The sequence below is a fragment of the Berghia stephanieae genome, chromosome 5 (genome assembly GCF_034508935.2).
Source record: "Berghia stephanieae isolate SIO BIC M18660-M18661 chromosome 5, UCSD_Bste_1.3, whole genome shotgun sequence".
NCBI lineage: Eukaryota > Metazoa > Mollusca > Gastropoda > Nudibranchia > Aeolidiidae > Berghia > Berghia stephanieae.
This window is the reverse complement of record NC_088364.1, coordinates 44579560-44596776: the sequence shown is the minus strand read 5'-3', so window position 1 is coordinate 44596776 and position 17217 is coordinate 44579560. Positions and strand designations below refer to the sequence as shown.

The 17217-nt window shown below is 39.7% G+C and overlaps 1 protein-coding gene across 1 annotated transcript in view; it reads right to left on the bottom strand.

Annotated features, from left to right (window-relative positions):
• LOC144972996 (uncharacterized) overlaps nucleotides 1–17217 on the bottom strand; it is a 115566-nt gene that overhangs the window by 79665 nt on the left and 18684 nt on the right. The window contains exon 4 of the mRNA XM_078914900.1: nucleotides 2826–2853. Coding sequence (XP_078771026.1) covers nucleotides 2826–2853 — 28 coding nt within the window. The remainder of the gene's footprint in view (nucleotides 1–2825; nucleotides 2854–17217) is intronic.

Sequence of the window (17217 nt, the reverse complement as noted above, 5' to 3'; positions counted from 1 at the left end):
AATGTGGAGAGAGATGTTTATTTCGGTCAGTTCTGTTCAGATGAGAATGATGCGTAAGAAAGAAGACTTGGCCAGCTGACAAGGAAGATAATATTTGATGTGTCCAATTAGTATAGAGGCCTATGGTCCAACCCACGGCTCTCTCAACACGAGTTTGCTATGGTCCGATCAATTTGACGGATTGTAATGTTTTTATTGCATACTCGACGGTAGCTCTGGATGACAACATGATAACGAATTACTGTGTGTGTGTGTGTGTGTGTGTGTGTGTGAGAGAGAGAGAGAGAGAGAGAGAGAGAGAGAGTTGGGGGGGGGGGGGGGTGACGATGACCATTTAATTTACAATCATTTTAAAAATGCGGCAAGAAAGATTACATGTCTGGCTGGCAAAAGAAAAACAAACGGTAGTGTAGCATAAATCACTTTGTAATGTAAACAATGAGCGACTGATATTTTTTTTTCTTCACTATTCCTTTTCTTTTCTCTTTTACATACCACTCTTTTTATTAAATAAACGATGTCAAGCCCTCTTTCAGACCCTCCGGATGTTTTTGTTTTGTTTGTTTGGTTTTCATTTTATTTAAAACTGTTGTTGTTGTTGGTCGTTTACCAACTTCTTTTCCTTTGTTTTCTTATTTTTTTAAAGTATAATTGGGGGGGGGGGGGGGGGAGATTGCTTTCGGTCAATGTTGTTGAGTTTTTATTTGTGTCTTTTTTCTTTTTTTTTTTTCTTTTTTTGTTTTTTGTTTTGTTTGTTTGTTTTGGGTAATGTTTTGTGGAGTATTTCAAATTCTTGAACCGATTATTAACCCCGATTACCCATCTAAAATTACTCTGCCCAGCGATTTACCCTTGGTATATTTCAACTTTCATTAGAAATAAAACATAAAATACAAATTTCCCCATGGGTGATTACAGATAATTTTATTAAACATTGATTATTATTTAAATCACATTCCGTTCCTACAAACACATACTGATATTTATAAGCCTCATATTAGCGAGACAATTTAAAATAGTTGGGAAATTTCGGCTCAAATGTAAATAAACTTAGACGTCTACAACACAAAATAAAAATTAAATGATTTTCATGTTCAGTCAACAAAGCAGCGTCATTTTGTTTGTACAGAACGTGATTTTAATTTTTAAAGAATGGAATGTAAACAGATGGCGCACGTGTGAACGTATTGGGTGCGTGTGTGTGTGTGTGTGTGTGTGTGAGAGAGAGAGAGAGAGAGAGAGGCGGAGGCGGGGGGGGGGGGGGGGGGAGAGGAGGAAAGAGTGTGTGTATGTGGGAGAGATAGAATGAGAGTGAGAGTGAGAAAGTGAGAGAGATAAAGTGTGTGTGTGTGAGAGAGAGAGAGAGTGTGTGTGTGTGTGAGAGAGAGAGAGTGTGTGTGTGTGTGTATGTGTGTGTGTGATAGTGTTAGTGTGTGTGTGTTAACGGCTAAGCCACAATGTCAAGAGACACTTAGTCTACTGGATATCTAGAACCAGCGTCTTGTCTTTGGTCAAGATATTTATTTTACATACATTACATGTCACATGAAGATTCCGATGGCTCGGAGGTAGATAGAGCACTCGCCTCACAAGCAAAGGGACCACCAGTATCAGTCACTGGTACCTTTGAGATTTTTTACACACGTTTCTCCATTCAATACTGATTGGAGCGCTGTGTTTGTTAGATTTGGCGGATAGTACTTTGCGCTAGAATAGCGTACTTTCTAGAGGATATCAAGCAATTATCTGTTCAAGACCTAAGTAAGCTGTATTAAGCCCAACTCCGAAGACAGTGATGGGTACTGGGAGATCATTACTTATGCTTGCCAGAGAGCAGGTGAATAGTTCTCACTACTATCCAATTGGCAGGAGTTTGATAAACATACCGTGCAGGCGAAATGTCTCAGGACGCCTCAGAAGTCCATCCGTGAGCAGTCGACCCCGGCACTTTTTATTACACATTTCATTGTGACATTAAAATCAATGTGCACCTGTAAACCTTATTCGATTACAATAATAATATATAGATAATTGATATTTGCTGAGCTCTGTTTAAAACCATTGTGGTTGCGTTGTTTTGTTTTGTTTGTTTTTTTGAGGGTTTTTTTTGTGGGTTTTTTTTTTTGTTTGTTTTGTTTAGTTTTGATTTTTTGTTTGTTTTTGGTTTGATTTTTGTTTTTGTTTTGTTTTGTTTTGTTTTTTGTTTTTTTGAAGGGGGGGGGGGGGGGGGTTAACGCGCCAGATGTCAAGATAGATAAAGTATGGGGGTATATAGCAAGATGAATGAGAGGGGTGCTGTTGCAGTTATGTCTTGGTCCTAGAGGGAAGAGATGCGGTGCGAGTAAGATTGAGAATGAACAGCCTTCGTTCTCACCTATCAAAAGTGTGAGAAGGGACGACAGCATGGCGCGCCAGAGGCTACCTCGGTGTAACCTGGTCGTAGCGGGTCCGACTTCTCGTCGTGCTGTCTGGTTTTGATTCAGAAGTAAATTTGTTGCACTGCAGCTCATGTCCTGGAAATTTAAGTCTCCTCTTGAAATATATCACTGATTTTTTTTTTTTTATGTCCTCACTAATAATAATGGGAATTTTGTTATTTAATTACAGTTTCCTTCATCCTTCTCTAGCGTGATTACCTGGATATCTTATTCGTCTCCAAAATATTTCCAAAGAAGTAAAGAAGTAGCAAAGGCAGAACTTCGAATCGAACCCTACTCCATTTAGGCAGGGAGAGAGAGAGAGAGAGAGAGAGAGAGAGAGAGAGAGAGAGAGAGAGAGAGAGAGAGAGAGAGAGAGAGAGAGAGAGAGAGATCAAACAAACTTACGTGCAAAGAATAGACTGGTCCTCGCGATCTGAGAGAAAAAAATAGAAAGAAAGAAAAATACAAGTTAGTACAAATGTGTACATATGAACAAAAGACAAGTCAATTTGGCAACTTAAAAGGCACAATGTCACCTTGTGTGACAGCTATCAAAATTTTGTCGCAAAAGCCACCTTCCCCATCCGACCACAAAATAAAGATTTGTGCCGTGTGAAATAAAAATTTGACCCATTGAGGCTGTTGAAAGAATAAATGAAGCGTATTGGCATGGTGAAACAATGGAAATGTGCTATTCGTTCGAATGCGGATATTCATTTAGTTCACCAAAAACATATTGAAAAACATTCAATATACTTCACAACTGTGATACGTTAAATAAGATGACTGCCAATTCGATTAAGTAAGACGGGCCCCTCTTGAGCTCCATGAGATGCTTGGCTTTTCTGTTGTGGCATACCTCTTATTCTCTGATCAGGAACACTCGAAAAACCAGTCATTAAGATCAAGTGTTCCATTTTCTTCTATTTTATTTTATTTCTTCTTTAATTTATTTTAATTATTCAATTATTTATTTTGTGAGGCTAAGGAAGCTTTAACAACGATTAAAAAAAAAACAGTAACCATCATTATCATTATCATTTAAAATATAGAATTTGCACACAAGACTTGTTCTTTTCATTTTCCGCCTTTTTAGACGTAATGATACTAGATAGGTGCACATAAGAGATTGGCCACTATAAGAAAGGAAATAAGCAATTAATAGCACTGTCAACGGCTTTGTATCCACCATTTATATCTAGCTGACTTGATTAAACAAGGGTTCATATTATTTCTGAATTATCCAGGGGGGGGGGGGGGGGGGAAATGTTAGATCATTGGAGATAACATAAATCGACGGTGTAGATAACGCACAAGAGAGAGACAAAAGATAAACGTAGATGTTGATTGTTTCATTACTTTAAGGTCAATGTTTTTTCAACACTGTCAGGTTAAATGGCGCCTCGATTCTCAAGTGCGATCGATTTTACATATCTCTTATTAGGATTTCAACCGTAACCCCTTGATCACTTTGTAATTTTACCGTTTTGCGACTGATTCATCGAGTAAAGAGAGAGTCGTGGGAGATCGAGAAGTGGGATTGAGAGAGAGAGAGAGAGAGAGAGAGAGAGAGAGAGAGAGAGAGAGAGCCCCCCCCCCCCCAACCATGCTAAAATGATTCGAAACGCGGATTCCCTTAAATAATGTATCAATTCCTTCATTCATTCATCCATCCATCCATTCACTCTCATTATGCATCAACACATAACGACCCGCCTTCTCTATCCTTGCCTTCCTTGTCAACGACCTCAATCCACCCTTTCCAAGCAACCCCGCTTACATTACATACAAGCCCGTGTAACTACATCAAGCCTATTTATCTTACATACAGTTACTTTTATTCTGGCCGCCAAGAACGATAAGTTCACAAGTTACCTGGACCCGTATAGATAAAAACAAACAAGGCATTATCATTGGCCCCGGTCCCTAAGGGCATCATCATACTTCTAGGTCACTTTCCAAATCCATTGTATCATGGCCTGCTCTAGTTCTCCAGATACAAACATACCAAGAAGGACAATCATTAACTCTCTTTGTAAGCAATGAGGATAGTAATTTATCATGACATCCAATAATAGGAGTTGTGATAACACTATAATTATATAATGATGGGTTATAACAAACTATATAGCGCATTTTAATTTATTCGTCACAATCCCAATAATTAACGTTTCATATAGTATGGATCCAAAGTTCTATTTATTACCCACGTAAAAGTCCCCAGATGGCCGTCACATCTTGTATCTAATTCCCTGTATTGATGCTATATATTTATGTAAAATACTCATAACATCCGCCAGCCGATATAAAACGTACCAGAACACAAAACTGTGTGCAACCTTGAACGTTTATAGTCTTGATTGATAAAATTTAGTTAGAAAAGTAATCACCAAAATGGCTGTATAAAAATAGCAACAAAGAGCTGAGTGGCGTCAATTTCGTTCCCTTCTAAATGAATATCATCGTTCACAACCAGTCACATAGCGACTGCTTCTGTGTCCAGACAAACTAACCCGATCAGGGTCCGAGAAAGAGGAAAAGGCGTCTGATATGTCTGATACAATGATTCTTGTCTGTGGTCAGATGGAATTGAACGATACCTGTACTGTCAAGGCCAATCGCCTCTATGCTACATTTCTTTACTTCCGTAGTGTATGCGTATAATATGTGTACAACGGTTTATGCGACACCAATAAGTTCTATAATAACAAATGACATCATAATAATAATAGCTATTATTCATGTGACTTGTACTCCATTAGCCACCTGTGCTTCAATTCTGAGAATATAAAATGTGAAAAATAAATATACCAAAAGACATCGAGAAGAATCATTTCAAACACACACACACACACACACACACACACACACACACACACACACACACACACAACCCTAGAAGAAACAATTCAAAAAGAAAACCTATTTGTTCAGTGCCAGGGTGGGCAGCCAGCGACAAGATGTCTGCGGCCTAGTAACTAAGCCAAACGATGTTGAGAGTGGTCAGCGACAAGCGATGTTGAAAGTGGTCAGCGACCAGATGGGTATATCACAGCACTTCACGTAATGCCTCACTCGACTCAAGTGTAAATAAATACCTAACTAGAAGCAAGGACAGATAGATTTATTTGTGTGAGCGCGAGTAGTAAAGGGACGTCAATCTGACAACGCGTGTGTATAAAAGGGACATTTCGTTCCGTACCGAGACCCACTGGAAGGAAATAATGCTTTATCGTGAAGCACAATGTGCTTGGTGAATCCACGAAAATGCATATTAGCTAGCTAAATACATTTCACATTTATTTGATCGGTTTCGAGGACAAGTAGACATTCCCGCACTTGGAAGCAGTTTTTTTTTTTTTTTAATATTTAAGGCCTTTTTTATTTAAAGCGATTGTACTAGGCTTCTAAACTTTTCCGGGCTTGTTTGTTTTTTCTCGCACCCGAAATATTATTATACAGCTCCACTGGTTTTGTAGTGTTTTGTGTGTCTATATTATGTTTCCAGTGTAAACAAAGTCCTGGAAGAGCAAGGACGGAGGTGGGGGGGAGAGAGAGAGATAAAGGCTCGTGTGAGAATCAAAACCATATGTCGAGCTGGTCCTAATACTATCGGGCCTTTTTGTCCTAGTGATAGAGAAATCATGAGACTTGGTTCGTGATATAACGATGTATGTACACACAAATCAAATAGGTGTGGGAGGGGGAGGGGGTAAAGGAGAGAGAGAGAGAGAGAGAGAGAGAGAGAGAGAGAGAGAGAGAGAGAGAGAGTTTGAGTCTGGGTCTGAAGGGATGGATGGATGGATGGATTAATGGAAAGATATACAGACATACAGACAGACGGACGGGCAGACAGATAGATAGATAGATAGATAGATAGATAGATAGATAGATAGATAGATAGATAGATAGATAGATAGATAGATAGATAGATAGAGAGATAGACAGACAGATAGATAGATAGATTATTCGTACCATATTTGTACCCAACACGATTCAACAGATAGATAGATAGAGAGATAGATAGCGGGCGTACATAACAATGATATTTCAATATTTTAATAACATTACAAATACTCTAGACACATCATTTTTTTTTTTTTAATCTTAAAAATATATATCTATATTTAATCCAAAAAGAGCTTTTATTTGGCGCAACATCCACTTGATATGTTTCGAATAAGAACAGATAAATACACTATTAATACCGTCGAAATAATTTGAGTTCTTTATTGTTGGTTTGTTTTTCTGAACATAAACACTTCGTTCAATTCAATTTTTTTAGTTAAAAAAAACAACATTATTTTTGATAGGGGGGAAAGTCCGAGTTGTCATCTGCTATCACTTAGCTTGTGTCACTTATTTAAGCCCCATATGTTTTCCCATAATTTGATCTTCAATGTGCATTTTTTAAAAATATTTGAATTACATGTTTTCGTTTCCTCTTGGCGAAAACGATAAGTCGGTGGCTATAGTTCGAGTGATTGTAAAGAAACATGGGAGTTTTCAGGTATTGTCCGTCCAGTCCACTTGACCTACGGCTAAGGTCATAGTTCAGTGTACTAAATGAAACAACCGCAATGCAAGTAAGGGCGGGAGGGGGGGGGGGGGGGCACGTCAGTCTGGTATGCACCCAAATCCCTTTTTCGTGGTTGGTGGCAGTGGGGCTTGGGGTGGGAGGGAGGGGGAATGGAAGAGATAAAGGTTTAGATGCCTAAATCGGATTGATGACGGATGAGTATAGAATAGAACGGTAGTGTGGTCAGAGGATTGGAGGTGGAGGTGGGGGACTAAAATGTCTGGAAGATGTTAGAACTAGACAGAGAAACAATACACAAAATAATTGCATTTCAATTATGGAACATATTCCAACGAAGCATTTAGATTTACGATTTCTCTTTCAAAGAATTACCAAAGGCTTAAACCACACGGCAGCGCCCAGAAGTGAGTGAGCACAGTACTAAGATTCTTCCTGAAGTGTCAGGAATATCTAAGAGCCAGACAGATAGAAACAAAACACAAAATCATTGCATTCCAGCTACATATGTATTGGCATATATTAATATTAAAGAAAGTATAATATGCCAATTAAGTATTTTGCTTTACGGTGCCTTTCAAAGAAATTACCAAAGGTTTAACCGCAAGGCAGCGCCGAGAAGTGAGCACAAGACTAAGATTCTCGCTTTAGGAGGAAAAAAAGGGGGGGGGGGGGGTATGGTTAGAGGAAGGGTCGAATCCCACACGATCAGAGTCTACTTGATGTCATAGCACACGATCCTTAGGATGACACTTATCTACGGCACTGTCTTCAACGAACAAGGTCTGTATAGCTTGGTTTTGTATTGCAAAATACTGCGTGCTTTGTTGTTTTGTTGTCCTCACGCACATAAATGATTGGGGTAGGCATTTAAAACCATAGGCAAATTAACTAACGCCAAAGAACTACTTAAAACAGGCTGTAAGCTCCTCGTTAAACGCAGAGTACGATTGTATAACAATGGTACACCGATACAAAATTATAATTCAGTCTCATTTAAATATTGTAAAAAAACGTGAATGTGGCATGTTGTGTCAGATATTCTGTATTAATAAAACCGAACATCCCATAATATATTATATATTATGCGATATAATATCCTGGGATACTATTAATGATAAGGCATTTTATTGATTACATCCACAACGCAGTAGCAGAGAGCAGCATTATTACAAGATTACGACATCCAGAGAAAAGTGAGCCATTACCATATTTAGAAGTGAACTGGAGTGAGTGAGGTCATACTACACACTCATGACATTATGACGACAAGTGACTACTACACACCTAGCGACCACAGTCAACCGCTTTAAACAGCAGACGACCCAAACCGTAGCCATCGTTATGTTATAGCCTGATACTGAAATCCAAAAGGACTGGCAGTTTGACGTCATTATTTGGTTTTTGCACCGCCTAGTGAGTTGTCGTTAGTAGAGCTCATGGAAACAAGTTATTCCATTGGTTGAACTATTGAATACAACTCACCATTTGTTTTCTTTTGTGGCAAAAGACTGGCATTTTGACGTCATTTTTTGGCCAGTATCAGGCCATAACTTTACGAAGGCCACGCCCAAACACACATGACAAGAAAGTTAGACAAGACACCCCCTTCTCTGACACTCTTTTATCGACATTCAAACATGCGTTACCCAAACCTTCCCTCCTTGACAATCCTCACGACTTGATCTTCTTCACCCATCCCTTGAGAACATGAATCTAAGGATTGAATCTGTGAGGATTCTTTACACTGATCCTTATCGAAGACTTTTTTTTTTCCATGGGCTAAGCAAGCTATTTGCTTTTACAAAGAAATAAAAGTCTTGAATTGAAGTGAAATTTTACACCAAGTTAACAAAGGGGTAATCAAGTTAATGGGTGTCAATAACATGTCTCGACTCACTACTGATATAAGAGGATCATTGAGAATTGTCCCATTGCTCTAACTCGCAGAGAAGAGAAGAACAAAACAAAACAGCAGTTCACGTCTGTGCCTAGTGACGTGATGCCATTTTTAAAAAAGTTAAAGTAAAATAAAATTCCCTTTATTCAACTTCCGTAGAAATATTTCTTCAGGATCTATCTAAGACCGCGATAACCCGGGCGTCAGCAGTACAGCCGCAAAGTGAGCAAACGGGGCAACGTTTCTTGCTCAAAGGGAAGAAGAAAAAAACGAGATGCAATGCAGGACTCGAACTCCCCCCTCCCCCCCCCTGTTGGAACTGCAACGCCTTGTCAACTTGGCCATCTTGCCCAACCTATCCCATATTTGAAAGAGGATGTTTAATATTTTCTTTTTTAATTCAATTAGTTCTTTTAAGACGAGTCTTGCGACTTTTCTTAAATTGAGTCTTGTTTTTTGTTTTTTTGTTTTTCTGTTTTGTTGGGGTTTTTTTTACACGCTTGACCTCTATATTTGTCCACAAAGAAGATGACTCAACGTGAATTTGGCCATCATGACCCATTGTGTTTAGTCGTATCTATGTTACCAGATTCCACCAAGAACCAAGTCTTCAGGTCAAACGATTTAAAACAAGGGTCAGAAGAGAGAGAGAGAGAGAGAGAGAGAGAGAGAGAGAGAGAGAGAGAGAGAGAGAGAGAGAGAGAGAGAGAGAGAGAGAGAGAGACCTCTCATAATATTACGGTGAATGAAGCTTGTCATAAATTGATTGACCAAAGGGATTCTACTTGAAATCTGATTTGTGCCCTAGTAAATTATCTCCCAAAATCTCAATGAAAATATAACACTCAAAGCTTTCAAAATGAAACTTAATGTCTTTCAAATCGCGATGTGATTACTGACTTAGCTGGCAATTAAATATAACATTACGGCTCTCATCGAGCAAGAGGATTAGTAGAATTACGTAGTAGTAACAGTGATGAGACTTACGACTTCAATGAACCGAAAGACAAGAGGTTCAAATGAGGTGAAGCAAGGCCGTCTATATAGATAGAATGCGCTTGGCCAAGGAGTTCACAACATTGCCATCCGGAAGTATAACGGACCAACACACAAACTCTGTGTAACCATGAACTTTTATAGTCTAGTTAATACAGTTTAGTGAGAACAACTCACAAACGCGGATGGCAAAAACAATAACAAAGGCCTGAGTGACGTCATCTTCGAACTATCTATAGCACTATATAGAGGGCCTTGGGTGAAGAGTATACTCGATCGGTCGCCATGAGAAAAATTCCTAAAGTATTGTTGTCTTCTACGAGGAGACTATGAAGATCGTCTTAGCTATCAGAAGACGGCGATGGCGGGAGGGAGAGATGGAAGAAGTGAAGGAGATGACGGGTAAAATGTATGACGACGGCGGTGACTAATCAGATTGACACGCCAGTCAGGAATGTCAGTTATGTGAAATCAAACACACACACACACACACACACACACACACACACTCAAAGAGAGAGAGAGAGAGAGAGAGAGAGAGAGAGAGAGAGGGGGGGGGGGGGGGAGACGGAGAGAGCTTACATGCATACCCATTAAAAAGTACAACCAAACCTATATTCACAGAAACAACGAAGCGCAGCTAAAAATATCGGTAGATACAAATTGTTAACGCGAAACATGATAGACGATCAGAGATAGCCGATGAAGTGATGGATGGCGAAATCAAACATGACCGACCTTACCACAACATACTATACTACACTACATAAACGTACTACGGTCCGGTCGACAGACCCCGTACTAAAGTAAGAATAGGCGGGATTTTTTTTCTTTTTAATCATTATCCATGTGAAAATCGCGAATTTGAACATATTCGTTATCTACAAACAAATGTGAGAAAATTTGATGTAATGACTGAGGGTGTCCAATTCCATCAGTTATGGAATGTAGAGGATATGCGTATGCAGATAAGGTTCACATCACACCTGTCTGTCTTTAGTAGTTTCTAGACAATCATATGGGCTATAAGTCTTCATAAAATTCTCTCTAACGGACTTACAAAAAGAAGCCGTCAATGTTAAACATACTTTTTTTTTTGGCAGGCAAAACTGATATTAAATTTTATACATGAATTATTTGTACATAGCGACATATCACTTTCGCAGATTATACCACAACAAATTTACAGATCATTATTGTATGTCACTCACCCAAGGGTGATTCAGGACAAATCACGGTAACTTAATATACGTACATAGGACTGACGTTGTCCAGTTTCGTCTGATTTGAGTATAGTAGTATAGATAGTATGCGCTTGGCTAAGAAGCTCATAACATTGCCATCCGGAAGTATAACGGACCAACACACAAAACTGTGTGTATTCATGAACGTTTATAGTCGGGTTAATACAATTCAGTGAGCATTACTCATAAACGCGAATGGCAAAAAACAATAACAAAGACCTGAGTGACGTCATCTTAGAGCTATCTATTAGTTACATTCTATATTTAGGTGAACTCTATTCACTTTACAAACGTAGAGGTGTGGGGATTTGACCGTGGCCTTCGTAAAGTTATGGCCTGATACTGACCAAAAAATGACGTCAAAATGCCAGTCTTTTGCCACAAAAGAAAACAAATCGTGAGTTGTATTCAATAGCTCAACCAATGAAATATCTTGTTTCCATGAGCTCTACTAACGACAACACACTTGGCGGTGCAAAAACCAAATAATGACGTCAAACTGCCAGTCCTTTTGGATTTCAGTATCAGGCTATAACATAATGATGGCTACGATTTGACGCGGTGCTTCCATCATTTCAACTCAAGAGCTGAACGAAAATGGAAACAAGATTAAAGAAAAGAACTTCAATAAAAAAAATTTTTTAATTACTCAGGTTGTGTCAATGACAGGCAAGAATATGAATGGGTTGAATGAAGCTCACTTATTTGTGCAACTATAGAGATGCGCGCTGGTGAAAATACCAAAAGACTGTCATCTTTAGAATAAAAATTGTGCAATTAGCCCAGTGGAGAAAATGTGTCCAAATGATATGCTCCCAAACACATATCATCTACATAATACCCGATATGGAGTGGGGGGGGGGGGGGAGAGAGAGAGAGAGAGAGAGAGAGAGAGAGAGAGAGAGAGAGAGAGAGAGAGAGAGAGAGAGAGAGAGAAGAATAATATAATATTTAGAACAAAGACAAAAATATCAGTTGTATAAGGTGGAATCTTCGACGTCACAAACCAGGTCGAATCTATTGACAAGCACGAGCCAACACACTGTCATATGACAATAACAAATGGCGGCACACACATATTATACACACTCTCACACAGAGACATGTGACCATTCAATTATGTGAACTCACATAAATACAACCCCCCCCCCCCCACACACACACACACACACATTCTCTAAGGCTCCTCTTCTTCCTAAACTATTTCCTTCTTTACCTGAGTCAGCAAAGCGTTAATTTAGTGTGGTTGGGTAATCACTGGCCCGTGACTATTTCATAGGTATGCCCCGATATGCATGAATGACCCCGTGGCCATTGTTTATAACCGACTGCGTCAAAAGCAAGAGGGAAATAATTGAAAACAAAAAAAAAAAAATAAGGGGTGCTAGATGATGTGTTTGGTGGGAGGTGGGGGAGGAGGAGAGAAACAAAATATGGAAACCACACCTGTAATAAATTCCAGTATTAGAATTTCAGCTTGAGTAACTCATGCATGAACTTGGGTGAACACATCGCGACTTGCGTTGGTGATGGAAGATAAAACGGAAATTGAACATAACTTGTACGTACATGCACATCAAAGAAGACGGATACATTGCGCAGACAAATGCTCTGTCCGAAGGGTGGCAAGCAATTGTTACTATCCGAGGAAACCAAGATACGGGGATAACTCCGAGTTCAAATGCTGTTTACTACGAAGGGTTAACATTTATTAAAAGAATGAGAGAGAGAGAGAGAGAGAGAGAGAGAGAGAGAGAGGGGGGGGAGAGAGAGGGGGGGGGAGAAGAGAGAGAGAGAGAGAGAGAGAGAGGGGAGGAGAGAGGGAGGGAGGGGAGGGGGGAGGAGGAGAGAGGGAGGAGAGAGGGAGGAGAGAGAGAGGGAGAGGGAGAGAGCGAGGAGAGAAAGAGGAGAGAGGGGAGAGAGGTGTAGAGATGTACGAAATATTAGTGGTTAGAAATTTTGGTAGATGTGACATTTTAAAAAAAAGAATTCTAACTCAAACAATCCTGAGAAATGTGTTGTTTTTGGGGTTTTTTTTTTTATAGTTATGCCCTAACGGTTCTAATTTTGATCTGCAAAAAAAAAAAGCACCTTTAACATACACATACGTACAATGACACTATCACCACCACCATCGCAACAACCAGCAACAACAATCAATCAATCAACTAAGCAGTTTAAAAAATGTTATAAATACTTTCAACGTCGAGACAGATCGATCCTATAATTGGCTCAAAAGGCGACGTCGGTCAATGAACTTTGACCCCAGTGACCGACAGCGATTGAGTCATTTGTATTATTCGGGATTTATTTGTCAAGATGGCAGGCGACAACCTACTTCTCTATTGTGTATTTATTCACGTTTTATGGTAAATACCCCACCCCCCTGCTTCTTTTCACTGAGTTTATCTCAATATAAAATTCCTCTGAAGTATTTAACTACTCTATACAAACATGTTTTCACAAAAGGGGGCTTCAATAATTAAATTACAGTAAATCAAGTCAAATGTCTGAGCGCATATTCGGATTGGGGAAGGGGGGGGGGGGGCGCAACCGGTATTGCGTAACAATGTGACGCATTCTCATTTCGTTTCCTTAAGTTCCATCAGTTATAAAGGTCTCAAGATATCTATTTAGAGTTGGGTCAGCAGATAAGGGGTGGGGGGGGGGGGGGGGGAGCCACCCACCTTGATACAAGAAGCGAGATCTGCTGATCAGCCCGAATCCTCCTTTAAAAATTCCTTAGCAGGCAAATTGTCCACACGACTAGCTTACCGACCACTAACCATGACCATCGCAACACTATCGGCCACATCAGACAAGTGTCGTGGTATATTCTACCGCACACCGACATAACACACTTTTTTCATTTTGGCCAGAGGGCTTTTACTGAGCCCAAACTTGACAAAGAGTCGTAAAACCACTATTTCCTTCTTTGTACTAATTGGAAGTCTCGGGTTTGAGACTTATACAGTAAGTTAAGAGGTCGTCTGAATAGAACGATATTTGAGTTGAGAGTGACCTGGCCAAAACGAAAAGAAAAAGTCTTGTCAGTGAATAGTCGTCGAAATCTCGGAACAGCAAATGGGAGTATCGTTAGTAGACAATAAAGAGCATATCTAAACACCCGCCAAACCTACAAAATATACACATAATACGTATATTGATCATTTTATTGGCAACTCCGTTGAGCTTTTTAAAAAATAACAAAACAAAAACAATAAATAAATATCTCAAGAAAGACCATGCATGATTACAATTAGGGCTTAATCAAGACCAACTACAAAAAATGTTTTTCCATTGATTCCTGATTGTACCACAATCACTATCCGGCCAATTCGGGTCCAGCGTCAGATACTTTTACAACAAGACATGAGGGTAAAATTCTATTCTTCTAACAAATCGATTCAAATCAGACTTAAAATGAATATTTTACACAACCCGATTCAAACTTAGCCCCCTTAGAGATTTTAAACCCGATTAAAACTTAGCCCCCCTCGTGAAAAATCTCTCTAGTCTCATTCCAGAACAAGGACTGGTCAGGAAGCTAAATGAGAAAGGACAAAACAAGCAAGAAAAAAGAACATAGGTAGATAATATATTATGAGACAGTAAGAACACCCCCCCCCCCCCAGGCCCACAATTCCAGTTGTACAACAGTGATAAATAAGACCACTTTAGAGTGACATTTATATCTTGTGACATAAAATCGCTGGAGGTGGTAGTGGTGGTCGTACGGCTTGTCGTCCTCTTTTGCATTAGAGTTGCCGCAACCGGGTTTACTAACACTACCAGAAAGAAGGAAAAAAAATCAAACGTTTTCATGGAAGGGGAGAAAATACTTTATAAGTAAGGGAAACGGTGTTGGGGTGATTAAAATCAAGTGAGTGACATTGAGTGTCAATTCAATTTGACAGCGTCGGCCGCTTCAAATATTTTACATGCATTTACTTAGCTTTAATTTAGTATGATACTCAACTCCACTCCCATGGGGGAATACATGAGATACTTAGTGGGGCTGTGACGAATTCTATCAAAATCCTAGAGCAATAAGGAAGGGACGCAGATGTAAGTTTTCACAAATATATCAAAACAAGATTGAAAGTAATGGTAAAATCGAGTCATGACAAGCAAATTGATTGATTTCCCCGGCCAGTCCATACTATGGAACCAAATTTTTGGTACAGAAACAAAAACAAAAACAAAAAAAAACAAACAAAAGCAAAAAAAAAAAAACCGCCAGTGAGGCGACCTTAATAATGTATGGTCACTGCTACAATATCCGTCATTGGCTGTTGTCGATAACTCATTCACAAATGATGACTAAGTTTGTGTTATGACCTGACCAAAGACACAAAGTCGGGGCCAGAATTTCGCTAAAACTTTCCATGATTAATGGCAAGAGAATACGATCAATGTAGCTTGATGAGGCGAGATTCGTCATTGATCGCGCTCATAGGGCTAATTGTGATCTAGTGAGTAATGAAGGGGACCAGAGTTCTTTACATCGGGACCTATTTTGACCTCACTACCCAATCACTACTGGGCGGGCAGGAGATAACGGATGTCACTATCACATATAGGAACACGATAAGCTCTGTACACTTCTACATAGTACGAGGTTTAACACATACAGTAATTGCCGATTGCACAGGTCGTGGGAGATGGAGGCTGTCCCGGTTGGATGTTTAGATCTGTTGATCAAGATCCCAATCGGATGTGCCTAAGGGCCTAAAGGATACCCTTGAATGGCCAGCCGTCACCAACACGTAACTTGTAAATGTCTATGGCTCAGTACTTTTTGACCATCCACGTCAATACAAAAAGGACGGGAGGACTCGCAAAGATAAATTGAATGTGTTGTCTGTACGCATGAGCTGTCAAACAAAACTAAGGACCAACAAACTCTTTCTTTGTAGATGCAATCTTTTCTATAGATTAGTACAAGATGTCAAAAAAAGTCTTAAACAGGAGACTTCAAGCAACTCGGAAGTCTCCAGTAAAAGTATATTTGACAAGTTAGAGGTTATATTAGTTTATCGGTTGAGAGAGAGAGAGAGAGAGAGAGAGAGAGAGAGAGAGAGAGAGAGAGAGAGTGATAATTGAAGATGCCAAGATAACGAGAGAGAGAGAGAGAGAGAGAGTGTGTGTGTGTGTGTGTGTGCGTGTGTGTGTGTGTGCGTGTGTGTGTGTGCGTGTGTGTGATTGATTGATTGAAGATGCCAAGATAACGGGAAGATAAATAAATGGACGGACGAATAGATTGGAGATTGCGGGTGGGGCTTAGTCGGTTGGGTTGTCCACCACACTCGGCAACGGGGTGGTCAGCGGTCGTCACACCTGATCAGATACATGAAAGCAAGAGATATCGCGCCGACTTTACTCCATGGTGCCAGGCAGTAGCAGGTAAGAGATGCTCGCGTGTAAAGGAAGTAGCCAGGGCTACGTCCACTCATAGTAAGGGGATTGTGTATTATGTGTATAGAGTTGGGGGGAGGGTAGAGAGGGCATGGAAGGTATTGGTTTACAGTTTAAGATATGGTTGTTAGCCACTGCTAGGCACACAGATAGACCCAATCTACACCCGTTGTTTACATCTAAGACAGGTGGATGGAAAAGTGTCTCGTTAAATTATTCAAATAATTGTGATGGCTGGAGAGATGGGTGTGAGAGTGCAAAACATGGACTGGATAGATAGATAGATAGATAGATAGATAGATAGATAGATAGATAGATAGATAGATAGATAGATAGATAGATAGATAGATAGATAGATAGATAGATAGATAGATAGAGGGAGAGAAGGGGGGGGGAGTGGACAAAGAAAGATTTACAAGACCAAAAGACCTATCATTTGCACCAGAATGAGGTAAAGGATTGATACATGAACAAATGGAGAATATAACTGAATGATAGATGGAAGGAGGGAGGAACAGAGAATATAGAGGAGGGATTATTATGGGGAGGAATGGGTTGTTCGGGTGAATAACGAAGGGCTGGATGCACAGATTATGGAAATAGTGGTGCGGGTGTAAGTATAGCAAGATGACAGATTGAGAATAACAGACCTGTCTATTATTACGAAAAATTCGTAGAAATACGCAAATTTGGCTCCAACGT